Raw genomic sequence first — 20595 nt, forward strand, 5'->3', positions numbered from 1 at the left:
AGATCATACAGAGCTTTATTACTATTTTCTAGAAAATCAAAACCACAACAAATTGGGGACCCGCAATTTTGATACACACATTCTTCATTTCTTTGTCTGGAACATCAATAAATAAGCTAAAGAGACAGGCCCTCAGGACAAGTCCCTACTGGGCCATCACTCAATATGTCAACTGTTCCCACACCATCTCCATTATCCACAAATCTTCCAGATAGTCAGCTTATTAAAGTAATGTGGTCAAGATTCTACTTTTCCTAGATTATCTAGTGAAACAGATCTCACTGGAGATTTCTCTCTGGTCTATGGATTCTGATCTTTTGCTATTGGAAATTAAAGCTGTCTGTGTGATTTGCCCTTCAAAAAACCATGTTGACTCCTATTTAGTGTCTCAGGATTCCTAGGTGACTGAAAATTGATTATTTGATGGTTCTTTCTCATTTTCCCCAAAGATCAATAAGTTGGTGGTCTTTAATTACTAGGGTCATCCTGTGTTTCTCCCCTTCCTGTTTCAAAGATAGGCATATTTGCCCTTTTCTAGTCTCTTGGGATTTTTCCAGCTCCCCATCACTTCTCAAAAATAATGACCCTTGGGTTTGTGGCCACATCTGCTTGTACAGCAAGTACCCCTTGGGTGCATATCATCCAATTCTGCTGATCTGAATACTTCTATTTTCCTCTCTCTCATTAACTTCTCTCATTTCCTTCTCTCATTTGTTTCTCTTGTATTACCTGTTCATTTCTATAATTTCCACATTTTTAAAGTTTTTTTAAAGAAAGAGAGAGAGCAAAAGGGGGCATGAGCTGAAGGAGAGGCAGAGGGAGAGGCAGGCTCCCTGCAGAGGAGGGCTAGATCCCAGCACTCTAGGATCATGACTGGAGTCGAAGGCAGATGCTAACCAACTGAGCCACCCAGGCACCCCTCAAAATTTCACTTTGACAGAACTTCCTCTAGTCTGTTATTTACCTGTGATATTTTCTAAAGAGATAAAACAGAAGATATCAGAAAGTTCTGCCTTATCAATCTCCTGACATTAATAAGAATTCCTTCCTTCTTGATCACAAAATCCAGTTTTTTTCTAGGTTTTGTTTGTTTTGCCAAATAGCACAAAAGTTATTTAGCCTTGCTTTTCTGTACCTGCTAGTTGCACCTTCCTCCCAATTGTGACATTCTTAATTTGTCCCTCTCATGCTATTCTCCTATGTTCTGGCTGGGGGAGCTGTTCTGACTTCCATATGTTGTGTATCTATTATATACAGAAATAGCTCTGGTTACTAAGGACATAAAGCAATAGAAAACACAGTGCTGCCATTAATTTCATAGTCTGGTTAAAGAAAAGAATATAAAAGAGGAAAAATAATAAGTACTCTTTCTTCTGTATGCCTCCATTGCTGCTATTGTAAAACAAATCTCAGAATATTGTGGTCATTTGTTTACTCATCTGTCTTTCTCAACCTCTTCAAAAGTAAGCATCATATCATGTCCAACTGAAACCCCAGTGTCTCCTGTAGTGCCTGGAACTCAGTATGTTTAATAAGGATGGAACAGAGGAGATGATACACAAGCATATGTTAGATGTTGCAGATGATGAATTCTACAAAGGAGGGATCACTCCTTCAGAGTATACAGGTCAAGGAAGGCTTCATATCTCTCTGTTCCATAGAGAATTCTGTACAAGTATAAATGTTTGGTTTTCTCTTCTTCTTTAATCTTCTCTGCATTTCAGGGTAGGGTTGTTTCCTTCTTTTCACTCCCTGGAAAAAGCAGGCTACATTCTGGCCTATAGGAATTCCTCCCTGACTCATCACTCCTAACTCTGTGTTTCAGTTCCCCCACTGCCCAAATATGGGCATTACCTACTGATACGTATTTCTAATTATTCATTATCTGAGTTCCTGCAGTTGTACAGGAAGGCAAAAGGCACAACCGAAGTAGTTCACTAGAGAGCTGACCACATATAAAACAAGATTCCACTCAAACATCCTTCTGTGCTTAACTTAGGTTGGCACTTCCTGTTGCACCAATAACTTCATTCAGTTTCTGCTGCCTATGGAATATTATAATGTGAAAATACAATGAAAATTCAGGGCAAATCTATTACAAAGCAAATTTTAAAATCTTATAAAAGATACAGAATTTCATGAAGCTGATGAAAATGATGTGGAGACCTAATCAAATCACAGGCAAAGCTATTGACAATTAAGAATCTAGCAGTGGAAGGCCAGTTAACAACTGAAGAACACAAAATGAACAAGAATCTCAAGAGAATGACTTGAATATCAACATTTTTTAAAACCCAGGGGAAAAAAATATGAAGATTTCAATTACTCCTTCAAAAATATCCTCTTCAGGCAACCCCGGTGGCTGAGCAGTTTAGCGCCGCCTTCAGCCCAGGGCATGATCCTGGAGACCCGGAATCGAGTCCCACGTCAGGCTCCCTGCATGGAGCCTGCTTCTCCCTCTGCCTGTGTCTGCCTCTCTCTCTCTCATTCTGTGTCTCTCATGAATAAATAAATAAAATCTTTAAAAACAAAAACAAAAATATCCTCTTCATGATCACACTGTGAAAGTTAAATGTGAGGAACAGCATTTCAGCTATCATACAATTTAGTCTGAAAAAGGCCAGAAAAAAAAAAAAGGAATCAATACTTGATTCTTTCTTCATCCTCAGAATTAATGAATAACTACAACTCAAGTGTTAATAATGAAAGATAAATAAATCTATTGCTATTACTGTTTCATTTTTCAAGATAAAGAATCAACCACAACTTCATTTTTCCACTTACTATAAAATTTTGATCCAATTTTAAATGATATCATTTAAAATAAGACTTTCCTACATACCAATTATTCTGAAATAATGAGGCTTCTTGTACTGCTTTGTCAGCTTTTACACTTGCAAATTTCTGTTTCCCCGCAGCTAAACAATAAGCCTTGCAAGGACAGAAATCATAAATTCTAGTTTTCTACTTTCCTGTTCCAATCACAACCCACACACCTCCCCCCAGCTCTAAAAACTGAGGGAAACAGGATACATGGAGGCTATATTAATGACTGATTACCTGACTTGGAGGATAATTCTCCTGAAGGTAAGACTGCCTGTACCACCAACACATCCCCAACATTCATGGTGGTATCCAAGGCTTCTCACCTAACTACTTAGCTACAACTCCTTTATGACATGGTGTACCCAAGAAAGGAAAAGGTTTTGAGATTACTTTTTCAAGGTGTTTTATGTGTTGTTTTGTTTTTCACCCTACAGGATATTCTCTCTTACCACAAAAGGAGTTATCAGCGTCTCTCTCCTGGATTATATCTGGGTTACTTAAAGCTATGCAGCTCTGTGGATCAGATCAAAGTTCTAGTTACCCAAAAGTTGCCAAACATTCTCTGCCACGTGAAGATCCGTGAAAACAATAACATTTCCAAGTAAGTTATGAGGAGTCCAGGTTTTCCTTGTGATGAAACAATGGCTCAAGTGACGATTTGATGTGTCAGAAGAAAACTGACATGGCAGAGTTTCTGTGGTGAAATGTCCCCCAAGTGCCAGCACAGCAGGACAGAGGCTTAGCTGCATTTTAACATTAGGATTTGTAGTGTTGGTTGGTGGAGGGAATGAGCCCATGAAGGAGGGGCATGCTCCTTTCATTTTCCTATGATATTCATGGTACAACCACTGATACTCAACTGGTTAATGCATAGATGCCCTTTTCTTTCAACATTTCTATTTCCAGTATCTTTTTCTTCACAACTTAGTAAGTCATTTAATATATATATATATATATATATATATATATATATATATATATATATATATATCACTTGTGGAAATGGGTTTTGGTAGAGCAATTGATTTCCCCCTTAAAGAATCCTCCTACTCTCATTCTCCCCACCCCTAACCCTCTGGCCTGAGGACTTTGTATGTTTCCTGTACTCTTTATGGTTCTCTAAAGAAGAAAAGAAGTAACCAGGCCTGTGCTTCTGGAAACTGCTCTATGGTTTGGCATTATGGTGAATTATCCTGTTAGCTTAGGGAAAGTTGCCCAGTCTTGGTAATCTGGCTCAGGTTTACAACTAGCCCTCTAGCAGGCCTCTGAAAGCCTACGATAGTGAACTGAATTGTGCTCAACCTGAAAAAAAAAGTCAGAATGCTAAGAAAAAGAACTCTCCAGGCTTCACCAGGCTTTAGAGTACAAATTAGATCCCCAAACTCTAGTTAAACCTATGGATTTACCTAACCAAAAGAGATTCTGACTTGGTAGTTTAAAATTTGGTCCATAAAGTGCAAGAGCTTATTAACTACAGTGTCTCACAATGTTTATTAAATACTATTTGATGACAACAAAGGAAATGATGATGGTCTCTTCCAAGAACTCACTAGCTGCCATATTCTCATCTTCCACTAATCAACTACACCTAGACCTTAAGTCTGCCATCTGGTGGTCACTTCTACAATCAACTTTGGTTATCTTATCAATCCTTCCCAAGAGGTTAGGTTACATGGCTCATTTGTGGGTTGACTTAGCAATGGTTACTTTCATCCATTTTCTAGATTTGTGTATTAAAGGTTTAGACTCTTTCAGTGGTTATACCAACTAATTTCCCCTTGACAAGGATCCAAGTTTCATTTTTTACAAAAGACTCCAGTAACCTTCATTCTTGCCAGTTCCATCTCCCTCATCCTTATAGGCTAAACTGCTTAGTTAGTGGTAGATGTTTCACAGTATTCCTACTAGTAATTTATTCTCTAATTCAATTACAGATGCTATTTTAGCAATGTACTCCTTTAGGTTTTGTGAATGCTTGTGCTAATCAGAACCCCCTCATTTAGTTCAACATCAATGGTGGGAGAATAGAAATTATCGCTAAGCAGGTTCTCAAAGGTTTCAGTTATTTGTGAAGCCAACAGCATGCCCAGATTGAAATAGGATTTAATTTTTATTTTGTTTCTCATTGGGACAATAGATTTTCCATAGTATTCTCCAGTGTGGGAACTGAAAGCAAACAGATATCTTGAACACAGAAACTTTTCTAAGAGGGTAGTTGGTTAAAAGAGATTGTTTTCTGGTGAAAAGCTCATGTCACAATTGATTTCATTTTCTGACACACAGACTGGAGCCCAGGCTGGTATATCCCACTGGGGAGAGCCCTCAGAGGGTTTTTACACCAGTGGGAACATATGTTAGCACCTCCTCTCTTTCTGTGCCCAGAGAGGAAGGCTTTCTTCTTCCCTCTCTAGCCTACTCCTGAAAGCATATTGCTGCTCCCTGCAGAGTTGGAAAGAGGAGAAACTGAGCCAAAGTAACGTATTTAGAGACTTATGCTAGCATACCTGTGGAAACAATGTTCCCAAGAGGCATTTACCTTGATCTTTTCAAGCTCCTTTTGAAGAGTGGCCTATGGGGGACAAACCAGATGTGTTTTCTCCCACCATCATTCTTTTCCCCTCCCTTCTGTATGACATTTGGAAAAGTTCATCAGGAAGGATTACAGAACACGCAGAATAAAGACACAGATGATTGGTTAGAAAGGAGGATGGAAGCAGTGATGTGTGTCCCCTGGTTCCTTTTATTGGAATTGCCTGGTGTTCCTGTTTGTGATTCTCCTCAAGCTTTTGGAAGGGGAAAGAAACCAAAATAGTCCCCACGATTACAACAGGCCAGGGTTGAAATGTGCCATGTGGTTTGTTGCCTGAGTTGGACCAGAGTCCTGTGGTTACCCAACTGCTGAATTAACCAGCAGATGCCCCTGTGGTAAAATGTAGGGTCCTAGAACTTACAGAGGATCTTCAGGGAAGAAAAATGAAGACAGTTAGGAAATTACTACCAAGTATTTCAAAGCTCCAATCTCAGAAACTGATTGATACAAATTAGACCTGCTGTTCTGAGGTATATGTGGTTTGATAGGTGAACTAAGCTTAAATTAGCAAAAGCCCATTTTAAACTCCATTTGGGTGGCAAAAAGTTCAAATTTCATGAATTGTATTTGGTTTTTTTAACCACCAAAAAACTGGTTATCCAGGTTCTGGACATATACACTAAAAATGTTCTGAGCTGTGTTCTGAACTTTTGTTATATTTCTAATTTTAACTTGACTCAACATACAGAGAGGAATGGGAATGGGTCCAAAAGCTTTCTGGCTCTGAATCTATGGAAAGTGTGGATCATACTCCTGACTGCCCCATGCAATTGTTCTTCTACGAGCTCCAGATGGCAGTGAAAGCTCTCCTTAAGCAGATCAATATACCTCTACACCAGGTACTAGTCTTTACCATTTTTATCTTCTTTTTATGGCTAATGGAAACTGCATTGTGCATAAAACTTAAGAGGTAAAAAAAATAGATAGGAGTTTATTTTCATTGATTTAAATACCACTTTGCAAATGCTACACACTTTGAATTTGACACCTACAAGTGAACACAGACTGCCCTTTTGCCCCTTTTCTGTATCTCCTCCATGTTGACCTCCTCCAAGGCTCCTGGACCTGGCTTTATTGTGGTATGATCAAGCAAGGAAATATTACTGGCTAGCCCACCTTTAAAAGACACTAAGTCTCAGCTGCAGGATAGCACAAATCAAGGAGAATAAATAACTTAAGTGTATAGTTAGATGTACAAATGACTTATCTAAGAACAGCAGACTACTGGTAGTATAATCTATATCAATGGCAAGATTATGCCATGCTATCTTTTCACAAACAGAATTTACTGTCAAAATTATTGTCTTATCTAAATCAAAATGTGCAAATCTAACCTCTGCTAATAAGCAACTTCAAGAAAAACTATTGGCACAGAAGAGAACAGTAAAAGTTTATTAGGCTCTGTCTAGTAAGTTAACATGATGTAGCATTAGGTTGAATTCTTTTTTTTTCATTTTGGCCTAGGTTCACCATCTCCTCCAACCCAGCACACATATGCATGCACATGCACAAAATCAACAAAGTTTACCCTATAAAAGAGGAAGACCATCACAGATCACAGGAGTGACTGGCTCTCTTAAATAAGAGAGCAACAACCCAGAACTGGCCCCTGACCCATGGACACAGGGACATATATTAGAGACTCCAAGAGTGTTCTTCCCCTGGGATACTGCTCCAATTATAAGTCAGTACTGCAAGATTAGTACAAAACAACCAACACTGATGAAGAATAAATTACATAAAATGGCATAAAGGCACAAGGGGAGCAACTGGATTATTCCAAGGGTGGCCGTGTACTCAGGAGGAGAAAAAAACATACCAGCTCTACTTGTGACAGTAGATACTATTAAAGGGTTTCTTGAGCTTAGCAGGTTTGAAGCAGCTCATATTTCATTGGTGACTCTTGGGCTACATACACATGTTGGGAGAGGGCTGCCTAACTGCCTAAGAGTGCATACAACTTTTTTTTTGGATACTTGTAAAATTTTTTCAGTCCTTGGCCAGAAACTACATTTTTCCCCCTTAACCAACTTAAATTGAAACTAGTAGATTTTTAATTCAATCCATTTTTGTTGCTTCATGTAATTATATTCATCATTTTGAAAAACCCACAGAATGCAATCATTTTCTGCTTTTATAAGAAGCATAAATGTTGTTTTCAGAGTTTATGTGGAACATTACTGCCTTAAATCTTGATTTTATATAGCATTATTAAATGGACTGAACCCTAATATTTATGTTGTATAAAAATTCCAAGCTTGAAGTCGTGTAATTTTGTTAGATGTTTTATGCCAGTTTGGTGTTGTTTATGTAAGTGCCATGTTGTAACTCTCCTATTTTTCCTCCGCGCGTGTCCCTCTGCAGGCAAGGAACTTCCGCCTCTACACACAGGAGGTGTTGGAAATGGGTCACAATGTGTCCTTTCTTCTCCTGCTCCCTGCCTCAGACGACGTCTGTACAGCCCCAGGACAGAATAATCCTTACACCCCACACTCAGGGTTTCTTAACCTCCCTCTTCAGATGTTTGAACTTGGTATAGTAGCTTGTTTCACCTAGAAATATTAACCCAGCCTCCTTATAATAAAATCACAAAGTTATATCTGTTCCCCCTTGTCCCAGTGGAGGGTCAATAAATCACATGATGGCTTTGGCAACAACCCTTCCTAGAACTGTGTACAAGTCCGAGAGAAAGCAAAGCTCCAAGACTATGTGCCTGAGCAATAATTATTGAAACCTAGCTAAGGTCCAATGGAGAGGAGGGAATTCTAAACAGAGTGTTCAGTTATCAGGCTGCAGTTCTTGCCTTCTCTTTGCTTTCTTAAAACATAAATACAAGAACTGATGTTTTCATGAAAAGCACTGCCCCTTCCTTCTCTTTCTTTTTTCTCTCTCTCACCTCCAAATGGGAAAAAAAAAAATAGTGAAATTAAAATGTAAAGTGTGTATCACTATGGGGGGAAAAAAAGTCATTGAGTAGTGATTTATAAAATACTCTAATATTAAATAGGCTCTAAATTTCTAGCAGACCATTTGAGAAAATTGACAGGGTCTCCCAGGATGCAATATTGTGATTATAATGTGGAATTCTGAATGGTGGAAGATCTTGTCCTGGCTTTCAGAAATGAATAGCCTGGGCCCCAGTTTCTCTGTTTCTGCAGAGACCCCTGCTGCCCACTGAGAATGTGAATAGGGAAGCTTTGTCTCTTCCCCATGCTTCGTCTTATAACAGGCCAATAAGAGGCAATTAGCAAGAGTTCAAATGAATTGTAGGATTTGTGGGAGGGTGAGTGCCGGATGGAATGAAGGCAGAGTCTCTTTGGATTGCTCCCCAGCCACCAGATTTAGAAGCAGACAAGGCAAATGCCATTTTGAGACCTGGGCATCTGAATCTGAATTTATCCCTTGAGGATAAATGGATTAAGCCTTTCAGTTTCCCTTGCTCCGAGCAGGTCAGATGCCAAAAAGCAAAGAATAGCAATTATTATTTTCCAAAAGAGGAAGAGTTATTAAGAGAAGCCTGAATCAGACCTGCAGACTAGGTCTTGAGAGTCCTGGGTCCCCTATTGTGTCACACCAGCAATCACTTAACCTTTGTGCACCTTTTCTGTGTCAAATGATTAATAACCTTGGCCATACCACTCCCAAGAGGCCTGGATGTGAGTATGACCCCATCCAATGAGTTCCTCATCCAAAAAACATTATTAGTCCATGATATGACTGCATGGCTATTACAAAATATAGTTTGGGTCATGGTATTTCATTTAAAGTCAATAAATATATATCAGATATCTACTGTGGAGATTCAGAGATAAGTAAGACAAAGGCTCTGCTTGTAAGGGGCTTTCAGTATAGCGGCAGGAGTAAAATAAGGATACAAATTATTAAATGAGGTAGTTTTTTGCCAAAATCAAAGTATTAAGTGATATTGAAAAAAGAAAAGGAAACACATTTTTCTCAAAGAAGATTCCAGAAAGCCACCTTGAAGGAAAGGGTATTTGATGTGGATGTTAAAGAATGGACAAGATGTTAATAAACATGAATGATAAGAAAAGCTTTCTTGTCAGGGGGAGCAGAATGAGCAAAGACATGGAACAGGAGATCTCAGAAAGAATCAAGAAAAGAACAAGTGGTACAGTTTGGCTAGATCTGAGAAATGATAGAGGAAATAGTGGACAAAAAAGGGTATGGACAAGTCATGGCCATAGTGGGCAGTATCTTAAAAGTCAGGCTGAGGAATCTAAGATAGATTGAGAGCATGGTTCAGGGGTTATTATAATAGACCAGTATTAGGGCAGACACAAAACCCCCCAAACAGATGTAAGGAACATTGGGAGTATTATGCAAGATTGAGCAACTATTTGAATGAGAAAAGGTAAAGTCTAGACACGTCTACAGTACTCCTATGGTTTTCAGCCTCAAAGACTGTGAGGGTATTGCTGCCATTTCCAAAAGTAAGGAAATCACAAAGGAATATGGCTTAGGGAAGAAGATGATACTTTTAGTTCTATCTTGAAGCTAAAGGTGAAAATTCAACATCCAAGCTGACATGTCCATTTGGCAGTAGAAATACAGGAAAGAAAGTTGGGTACTAAACACAGAAATTTAGTCAATATCCCTTAATAAGAGCTGAAGCCAGGAAAGTGAATGATTTCCCAAGGGTAGATAACTGACAGGGAAAAGAATTAAGGAAAATACTTCATTAGAGAGAGCTACCCAGGAGCCCATTCTGTGTGAAATGGTCATTACTGTTCCATGATTACAGACAAAAATACATGAAGTTCATTTCTCCATGTCTCAGTAGTCTTCATGGTAACAATCAATGATTTGGGATCAATCATGATAGTGTAGGACTCCAAAGGCCCTGGAAAACCAAGCTCTACAAGTGTCCTCTCCATCCTGCTTTCTGGGAGGCTCATGAACTTTTCCTGGGTAGCCATACTTTGTCTTACTGTTGTTACTCTCTATCTACAATTCCTCCCTCCACTCATTTGTTCATTAATTCAATAAATATTTATTAAGTAACCTATTATATGTTGGTCACTAGTCTAGGTACTAAAGAATCTGTAATGTACGAACTCCTCACGAAGCTTATATTCTTAGGTGGGGAGACAGTAAAATAATCAACAAAAAATACTGTTGAGTGTCAGACAGTAGTGAAGACTGTGATGAAAAATAAATTAGGGTAAGGAACTGAAGTGAAGTAACAGGAGCTGCAATTTTATATAGGATGACCTGGGAAGGTCTCTCTAAAGAATAAACATGTCAGCAGAGACTTGAGATTTCCATGCAGTGAGAATGACAAGTGCAAAAGCTTTAAAGCAAGAGTGTGCTTGGTTAAAAGACCAGTGTAGGTGAAGTGTAGTAAGCAAGAGCAACAAAGATAGGAAATGAGATCAGAGTCAACGGCCAGATCTTGTAGGGCCTCACAGGCCAATATAAGGACTCTGGATTTTACTTTAAGCATGTTGGGAGTCCAAAAGAAAATTTTGAGCAGCAGAGTAACATATTAAGAAGATCTGCAAAATCTGGTACCCCCCCCACACACACACACAAAAATAAAAACTAAGAAGTTTAACTTTATATAACCCAGCATTTTCAAAATTCACTTGACCATAACTGGAAGCATTTTTGATGTGGCACTTACTAAAAAACTAAGAAAATAGATTTTAGGAGATGAGATGATGCCCTAGAACACTGCTTCCCAAACTTTAATGTGCATTAAGAATCACTTGGAGAGCATGCTAAAAAGAGACTCTGGAGCCCCTCCCCAGAGATGCTGAGTCAGCAGGTCTGGGATAGGAACTGGAGAATTTGCTTAGCTCTCAGCTGATACTGTGCTGTCAATCCATGGACCACATTTGAAGTAGTATTGCCTAGAACACAGAGAAAAAGACATTTTAGGAACTTAAAAAACTAGGGATGTAGTAGTTATCATGGTAATAGAATCCAACAGTGCCTGTCTCTTTGACCCGTCTTACCTCTTCTTAATATTAAAAGCAATATAAGACTGTCAGATACTATCCTTCATCTATGAAAGTCAACCCATAGCAAAGCCTAGGTCTTAATAGTTTCTGACCTTAAGATGTTTTTTCTTAGAATAAAATATATTCATATTCTGATTCTCCTTCATTACCATATTACAGGTGATCCAACTGATTAATCAGAACCATGTTAAGTTTCAGAAAAGATCACCTGATTGGGCTTGGTTCCACTGACATACACAATTCTATTAGTCTTTTCTAGAGATCAGGAGGAAATGTTACCAGTAGGAGGAAATTAGTACACTCTAGTACAATGTTTATTATAGTTCAGCACCACCAGAAACAATTTTTAAAATACTGCTGGGCCTTAGTAAGAATCATAACAGACTCTACCTTATCCATAAGCAATCAGAGCTTTTTCCAAGAAGCAGACTATCATACTGATGATTATACTTCTTCCATTAGGCTTCAGCTCACTAAGCATTTAATAACAATTTCCATAGGAACTTCAAAGAGCTTACTATAGTGGGTCTAAGCCCCTCAAGAAAGATGCTAAGCAATTTTTACTAGTTTTTGTAACTAGGGACTTCTGTCTTCCATAGACAGGTCCATAGTAAAAGGCCAACAGATACCCTAAGCATTTCTGAGAAAGAAAACATTACTGGAAATTCAATCACAACTTAGAAAAGCGTAAGAACACAGGAATTTTCATGAAACTTGAAAAGGTCCAAATTATAGGAACATGTAAATTATAAAAAGTTTACAGTATATTTCGATTTGATTTGTACAAGTCATCCCCATCCTAATGAAAGGATTTGAGACTTGGCAAACTGACCATGTTCCTGCCAGTGGCCTGAGTGATCATAAATAACTTGCTAACTAGCGATGGAAAACTGCATCTGTGCCTATTCTAGTACTAAATAGATCTAGCAAGGACAAAATGATAAAGGAGCTTAGCCCTCTATCTCCTGGAGTAAAGAGTGGCTGGGGCAAACCCACAGGCTATTCCCTCACAGGATTACTTACAGGGGAGAGGACTACAATATAGATGTGAGATCTCCATGAGCAGGGTTGAGTTGAGGCAAAGCGGTGCAATTTCAAACCCACTCCCCCTTCATAGCCTGAGGGCTAATACTCCCCCTACCCCATCCTTTCGATAGGAGCAGGACAGTATTCCACTGCAGTAATCAAGCATGTGCCTGGGGACCGACAAGGGTCACTATTTAAACTGTTCCCAGAAACAAAAAGAAAAGCAGTATCATGAGCCTTTAGAAACTCTGTCCAGTGATACGGCCTCTTGAGGATTTGCCTAGCCTGCACTAAGGGGCTGCCCTGTTCTGATCCTAAGGGTAGTAACAGTTGACAGTAGGCCTATGATAAGAAAAGTTGATTCTACTGATTTCCTTGGCTCTATGTTTCATAGTGATTGGAGAAGCAAAGATTTTAAAACTGGGGGATTTTTTAAAAAGTTTGAAGCCTGGTATATATTTTATACTTAAGCGCTTGGCTGCATATTTCATTCAACAAACATTTGCTGAATTGCCACTGTATGCCAAGTACTGTGCTAGGGCTGGACATACAGATGTTAAGAAGACAAAATCTGCCCACCAGAAGCCTAGAATCCAGCAGAGGATATAGAAATCTATACCAAAAGTCTCAATATAATGAAAGCCTTGCTGTAATAGGTAGGCTGTTGAATTTCAAAGGAAAGACACCCAACCCTTCCTTAAAGAGATAATATTGGGGCTAGATCTTGATTAGAAACTTTCAGAAAAGGAAAGAAAAGACAGAGCTAAAAAGAAAAATCACTTTAAGGATAGCAACAGCATGCACAAAGGCTTGGAGACCTGAGGAACTGCAGCCCAATTAAGTATGCTCATAGTAGCTCATTGTTACAGATGCTTAAGGTATCTGAGAAAAGCGACAGAAAACAGAAGATGATAAGAATTGGATCCAAGACTGCCACCATAGGGGTGTAGAAGAGAAAGCACAGGCAAGAGCAACTGAGGAGTTAAAATCAATACGACTTTGTAATGGATTTAATGTGGTTGAAGAGCAAGGAGGAGGAGCCAGACAGTCTGAATAGGGTGCTGAGATGGATATTGTTGCCATCTACCAAAAGAGGAAGGATGAGGGGAGGAACAGGTTTGGGGGAGGGGAGAGATGATGAGTTCAGTTTGACAAATGATGAGTTTTGAGGTGCCTGTGGGATATCCAGGCATTGAGCCTAATGGAATCCAGGCCACAGGCTTACAAGAAATGGCACAGTCTCAACTCTCATTCCTCAGGCCCATTTTTCATGATTTAGGATACCACTCCTGAATTCCAACTGTCAACTCATTCACTACCAGGAATCTTTAGAGGGGCATCTTTTGCCCAGGTTCTTTCTGACACACTAGCAAAGAATCCTGCTACCAAACTGGCCACAGGGGGTGACCTTATTGATATTTTTAGCTTTCAAACTAGGCTCCATGACCCAGACTGATTAGGATTTTATTGAGTTAAAGATCTTAGTATGAATACTCTAATCTCAACCCTGTTCCAATTTCCTAACTCTAAATGCCTCATTCTTTCTGAGGGATTGGAGTAAGGGTGTGAAAAAAAAAATGGTATTTTGTTTCTGATAGAGGCTACATGCTGTGCTGGGCACTGTATATATATGATTTAATCCTAAATAGGCATTACTATTCATCTTAGATGTGGGAAAATTGAGGTCCCAGAGGTTATACGCCCAGTGCCACACAGGTAGTAACTGGCAGAACTATCATTCAAACCCAATTCTGTCTGACCTAAAACCAAATACTTTCTACTCTACTCTACTCCTAATCCAATTTCTAGTGTTGGCCAAATGCATTTCAGTCTGTCACTATCTTATATTGAAAAAAGAGGGAGGAAAAAACACTGCAGAAAATTAGCCTTAGTATGTAAATTACTAACAAATCATGTGGTTCAGATAATGCATTGTTGTACCCTTATACCATTTTGTCTGTTAAATGCATGTGATTCACATTAGAAAAAAATTAGAAGCTTCCAGTCTATCCTCCCCTCCTCTGTGATGGCTACCAAATGTATCATTGCTAAACCACAAAAGACTATGTTAAAGTAACATTTGTTAAAGTAACATTAAAGGCTCTGGATAAAAACCACTAGCATGGGAAAGTGAAGCGCTGTAGTTGAAAGGTCCTTCTAGCTCACTGTGGTGAGTGGCACGGGGGGTGTGGGCGCTGTGAGACCACCCACTGATCCAAGGCTCCTACCACAAGGAGACACAACAAGAGAAAGTTGTGGACACCCAGGCGTTTTAGAATTCAGATGGGAATGATAGAGTTGCTTTTTAAGAAACTCTTTAGTGCCTCTTCCTAATCTCTCTTCATATTTTAGAAAGAAATAAAAAGGCTAATTTTTTTCTTTTCTCTCTTTCGTTCTTTCTTTCTTTCTTTTCCCTCAACTTGGTTTGTAAAGGCAGACTGTAAGACACTTCACTCTCCTCACTCTCCAGCCAAGAGAGGACATCTGTCAAGTGCTAACAGGATATAATCCCTCCTTGAAAGGCATAAAGACACATTCAGGGAGTTAGAAGGGTCAAGAGTAAGCTACAAAGTAATGGTGACTCTTTCCTGTAGAGCTGCCAGTAAATATCACAGACCTGAAATACACCTTTAAAAACAGGAAAATCAAGAGCACAGAGAGAAAAGAGAGAACGAAGGGAAAGAGGAGACTTTGAAGAAGCATCTGCCCTCTTCAGACCAGGGCATGCATTTTTGTTTGTTTGGTCAATAAACATTAACTGAGAAGCTATAATGATCCAGGTTTTTAGGAAATAAAAATAGGAGACATGGTTCTTGCCCTTAGAGAAATCACAGCCTAATACTAAGGTAGTCAAACAAACTCATAATTATAATAAAGCAGAGTTAAGTGTCCTTATACATTTAGAAACAAGTGCTCTGGGAGCACAAAAGAGAGAGAAACTAATTCTGCCTGCAGAGGAAGAGGTGTCAGTGAAGATTTCACTGAGAAAGCAGCAGTTAAGCTGAATCTTCAAGTATCAAAAGAAGCTAACCTGAAGACATTGGTGGACCTGAAGATATTGGTAGAGAAGGGTGTTTGAGGACAAGAAAAAGGCAGGTGTAAAGGCATGAAAGTGTAACACGACTTGTAATAAGTAATCCTAAACCAAAGTTTAGGATTAATTTGAGTGGAGGGTGAAGGGTGGTTGCATGATGGATGATATGATTGAAGATATATTCAAATTCTAAATCACAAGACTCTTTATGGTGATAAGAGGTTTGACTTTGTCCTGAAGTCAAGAAGTTTTGTAGAGGTCTTTAAGCAGGAAAACAGCATGCAAAGTAGATGGTTTGGGAGGCACTTAATAGTTTGTTGTTTACTGAGAGGCTATATGAAATCACTTCTTCTGCGTGTCAGGCAAAGAAGTGCTGGAGTAGAAGTGGGAAGAAAGGATCTGACACCAGAGAGAAAAATCAATCTTAGAATTGAGAAACACCTCCTTGAAATGGTGTACAACTGGAACAAGGATGAGCCACAGAAGCCCTCACCTCACTCTTCTCTTCCACTTCCATATGAGTAAACACAAACAGAGCAGGTTACCCACACACACACCAAAGATTCACCTTAGGAGGAAATCAAGCAAGGAACTAGGCGGTGGTAAGATTGGAATTGCAGGGTGCCCAGAAACTTCTCAATATGCAGAGAAGTGGGACTTCCTTACTGAGATGTAGATAACAAGATGCCCCATTTTAAGGCAGTGTGGTTTTAGCTTCCTAAATGGCCAGGTCTGGGTCTTAGGAATCAATATCAAAGAGGCCCGAGGGCAGTAATTAGATATTCTCCCTAGAATTTTTCACTAAAGAAGCCAGAATAAAAATGTTTCCACAGATTTTTGAAGTTATAACAGCCCTGTTTCCAAAGCATGGGACACACTGGTACAGTCCAAGACACCCAGAGTAAATGAGGTTCCTGGAAAGTGAGTCTGGTAATTCAAGAGACTGGTACTACACTAGTCTGATTCAGGATGCTTTCCTCATCTCACTGGAATCTGATGTTATATGATCAGAGCCAGATAGAGAATTACAGGAAATCTGATCACCTCAGAGTACCTGCATGGAGGCTTAGTCCCACATCCCTCCCTCCCCACTTCATGATGGAGATGGAGGTTAGACTGTTCCCTCTGGCCTCCAGCCCATCATCTTTTGAGGGCAGAAGGGCTAAGTCTGATGAAGACAAAAAGTTATCTGTCAAGTATCAGATCCACCATCCCTCTAGAGCAGCTGAGCAGCTGAGGAGCAGAGGCAGGACAAGGATCAAAACCCATCCTACCAGGTCCTGAGGGAAGTTTTCCATCCAGAGGAAAAGACATCCAGAGAAAAGTATGTCTTGTATCTTCTGGGCCTTTGGCCTTGAAAAGAAACACTTAAGCTACACACTAAAAATCAGACATGAAAACCAGAGCTAGGTTTCAAATTGCTACTTGACTTTTTTCTTCTTTAAAGTGATAAGCACACTTATTTTCTCAGGATACACACACACACACACACACACACACACACACACACACACACAGAGTCTCAACTTTAGGAGCTGAACAGAAACTGCAGCTTGAGCCAAGCCCACTTCCCCATACCTTACCAGGACTTGGTAAACCTTAAAAGGGAATACTGTCTGACTAAAGCCAGACAACTGGCCCCTAAAGAGCACATTTATAATTTATTTATGGCTTAATATTTTCCACTGATAGGATTAATAAATCATGTTTTCATTCAACTTGTTTTCTCTGAGGTATGAATTTCTCTATTTTGATACCAGATCTTAACATGTTTTATTTTGCTTGTCCATTTTCCAGTTCATTTTTGCAGCTACAGAGAGAAATTTATTAGTCTGTATTGCCGCCTTTCTGCTGTTGTGGAGCTGGATTCTCTGAATACCCAACAGTCCCTGAGGGAAGCGATCTCAGACAGCGAGGTTGCAGCTGCCAAACAAAGACACCAGCAAGTTTTAGATTTCATTCAGGTAATAGTCTGTTTCATCTGGAGAAGGAAGAAGGGGTAGAGGGGAGGGGGTAAGAAACAAGCATGAGAAAGAACAACAATCTGGGTTTATTTAAAGACCACAGGGTGCAAGTAGCCTGTTGATTAAGTTAAAATGTGGAGTTCAGGAGAACACAAGTTTTTAAACAAAGGCTTAAGATAAACCTACATATAAATCACAGCATTACTAAGACCTGCATCAGTCACTATGGTAGGCAGCAGTAGCTTCCCATATTGAAGAGAAAAATCACTGCCAGAAAAAGTAGTAATCAGAATATTATTATAACCTGATAGCCCGCTGATAATTCTAATAGAAAGAAAATTGTATTAATTAACTTAATATCCTAGGATAAAAAGAGAAGAAGAGGACCCACCAGTTTATGTTAACTCAAATCCTAAGATTCCTCATGCTTCAGACTCTTTTCTGGCAGAGCTGACACTTTAGTCTGTGGCCACAGGGACTAGAAAATGTGTTCACAATCTAGGGTCTTATCTAGAAAAGCCTTAAGATGATACCTCAAGTTCTTGTGACAGGGCACTGACTAGTCATCAAAACAATTTGGATCTCACCTGAAATTGCCTCTAAGTCCCTTGGACAAATCTTATGATCTTTCTGGCTATATTACCCAACTCACAAAATGAGTATAATAGCAATAGCCCATGATAAATTTCACTATGTTATACACATTCAGTTCAATTTGGTAAACATTTGATGAACATCCAGATGTCAGGCACTGCAAGAAAAACAAAGTTGAATTACAGACAGTATCTGACCATAAAGAGTTTAAAATCCAGTAGGATAGGCAAAAAAATGTGTATAAATACTATTTGTAAAATGAGTTAGGTGCCAAAAGAGAAGTACCAAAAAAAATTTGTGTCAATACAAAGAAGTAAAAGTTTACTTACATTTGTGGGTATTAAGAAAAGTTGCCATAGAGGATGTAACTGATATCTAAGCTCAGCCTAGAGGGATAGGTTAGACTATATTAGTAAGGAGAAATAAATTGAGAGGCACTCAAAGAAAAAGTATAAACAGTTAAGGCAGAAAGAGCAGAAAAACAGTCAGTACTTGGGGAATGATGAGTAGTCAAACTTGGTTGGACCATAAATTAAGTGAATGTAGTGAGAAAGTAGGCAAGAATGAAAGAGTAATGAGATCAGATCACATGGGCTTTATTAAAGGCTATGGTAAGAACTTTGTACTTTAGTGTGTAGGCAACAGGGACCTACCTTGCCAAAGTCTTGAAGAAAGTAAGTTATAGGCCCTCATAGCTATTTAGCATAAATTCAAGCTGGGGAATAGTCCTTTGCAGTGGTATAGCCATACTGGCTGTTTATAGTAAGCACTCATTCTCACTGGCTGTGTTCACTAGAAAATTTGTATATCATTCTCAGATTTAAGAAGACCAAAAGCAGGAAATTAAATATGAAGCTATTAAAATTACCTAGGCAAGGAATGCTGTGAGCTTCGAGCAAATAAATTTCTCTAAATCCCAACCTTCTGATCCGTAAAATAAGGAAGGTAGTAATACTACTAGCTCATAGTGTTACTGAGAATTCAACATGATAACGCATGTAAAGCACCAAGCACACTGCCTGTGCATAGTAAGTATGCAATAAATTTAATATTCATTTATTCATTCATTAACAAGAAGGAAAAATGCTCTGAAACATGGGTATGCAATATTTGGAATTTACTCTTTACTCAGGAAGAAGATATTATAATATACTTGCAAAGTGGTAAGCAGACAAATCTTATCCTACTTCTCCCATTCTGTAAATGAGATATCTTAGATGACCCCTCAGACTAAAAAAATAAGACTTTTAAGAAATTACTTGCTCTCGGGATCCCTGGGTGGCGCAGCGGTTTGGCGCCTGCCTTTGGCCCGGGGCGCGATCCTGGAGACCCGGGATCGAATCCCATGTCGGGCTCCCGGTGCATGGAGCCTGCTTCTCCCTCTGCCTGTGTCTCTGCCTCTCTCTCTCTCTGTGTGTGACTATCATAAATAAATAAATAAATAAATTAAAATTAAAATTAAAAAAAAAAAGAAATTACTTGCTCTCTTGACCTGAGAATGTGGTATCTAAAAATTCAGACATTTACGGCATTTATTTCATTTCCAGTAAAAGTGAACATCAATGTGAGGAAGGGGTAAGAAAGGGAAGAATGAGGCATGAGAATTTGAAAGACTGGCTTATCTTCTGAACCCAATATAATGGGCAGTGGAGCATTAGAAAAAGAACAATGACCACAAATCAATTAGCATACATTTTTAGTCCTGAGTTCTACCAATAGACCTTGGAGTAATGGACAATTCATTTGATGTCCAGGGCTCCAATTTTCTCATATATAAAATGAAAGGGTTGGACTAGATGACTTTGAAGGACCTGGTTGCCTCTAATATTTCACAACATCTTTAACATCCATAAATACTTTGAGAGAAGCACTTCTCTACCCATGCCTTAGGTTCTGTTTTTGCTTTATTCCACTTATGCCTTCCCCTGAATCCAGTATGTTCACCCAACAAGGAAGCTAACTTTTTTCAGTCTTTCAGTCTCAGACTCCTCAGAATTCCTAGCTCCGTACTTACTCCCTTACTCCCATTCTTACTCCTTGCCCCCTAGCCTAGGGCTCCACTGCCTTTTTCTCTTTTCCCTTTCTTCACACCATTAAGTGGGATGGATAAAGGCAAGTCAGGCTAGCAATTCCTCAAAGTTCCAGCGTGCTCTGGTCTCCCAAAGCAGGTAACTTGAGAGCCCCCTCTACATACTCTCCTTCCAGCCAGGTACATGTAGACTTGGATAAAAGCCAATTCCCAAAGGGCTCAAAAAATCACTCCTTGGCCAGGGTAAACCCTGATGGTTTGTTTCCCTGTACCCACAGCCTTCAGTGAACTGCTTTGCTCCATCGACATGGTAACTTCACTGACTAGAGATAATGCAGTATCATCTCTCCTCTTATCTATGTTGGGCTTCTCAATCTCTCTCACTCAGAATGAAAACCAGCTGCAGCCACTCACCCATTGGCATTCACAGCTCAGCCCACCACACACCATAACCTGCAGAGGCAACTGCCAGCCATGAGAGCATTTGTATGATTCCAGATCTAAGACAGTGTTGAAGTCACTACACAAACCAAACATTGTAAAGAGTA

The 20595-nt window shown here is 39.3% G+C and overlaps 1 protein-coding gene across 4 annotated transcripts in view; it reads left to right on the forward strand.

Moving 5' to 3' along the window:
- The window catches only part of ANKFN1 (ankyrin repeat and fibronectin type III domain containing 1), a 450535-nt gene that overhangs the window by 404889 nt on the left and 25051 nt on the right, over positions 1-20595 (forward strand). For 3 of the 4 annotated variants that reach the window (XM_072747535.1, XM_025995982.2, XM_072747536.1), the window contains 4 exons: positions 3261-3427; positions 6105-6255; positions 7781-7949; positions 17258-17424. In XM_072747535.1, coding sequence (XP_072603636.1) covers positions 3261-3427; positions 6105-6255; positions 7781-7949; positions 17258-17424 — 654 coding nt within the window. Of the gene's footprint in view, positions 1-3260; positions 3428-6104; positions 6256-7780; positions 9468-17257; positions 17425-20595 lie in introns of those variants that run through there. The other variant, XM_072747537.1, reaches the window with a different exon arrangement.

The sequence above is a fragment of the Vulpes vulpes genome, chromosome 2, assembly GCF_048418805.1.
Source record: "Vulpes vulpes isolate BD-2025 chromosome 2, VulVul3, whole genome shotgun sequence".
NCBI classification, from domain to species: domain Eukaryota; kingdom Metazoa; phylum Chordata; class Mammalia; order Carnivora; family Canidae; genus Vulpes; species Vulpes vulpes.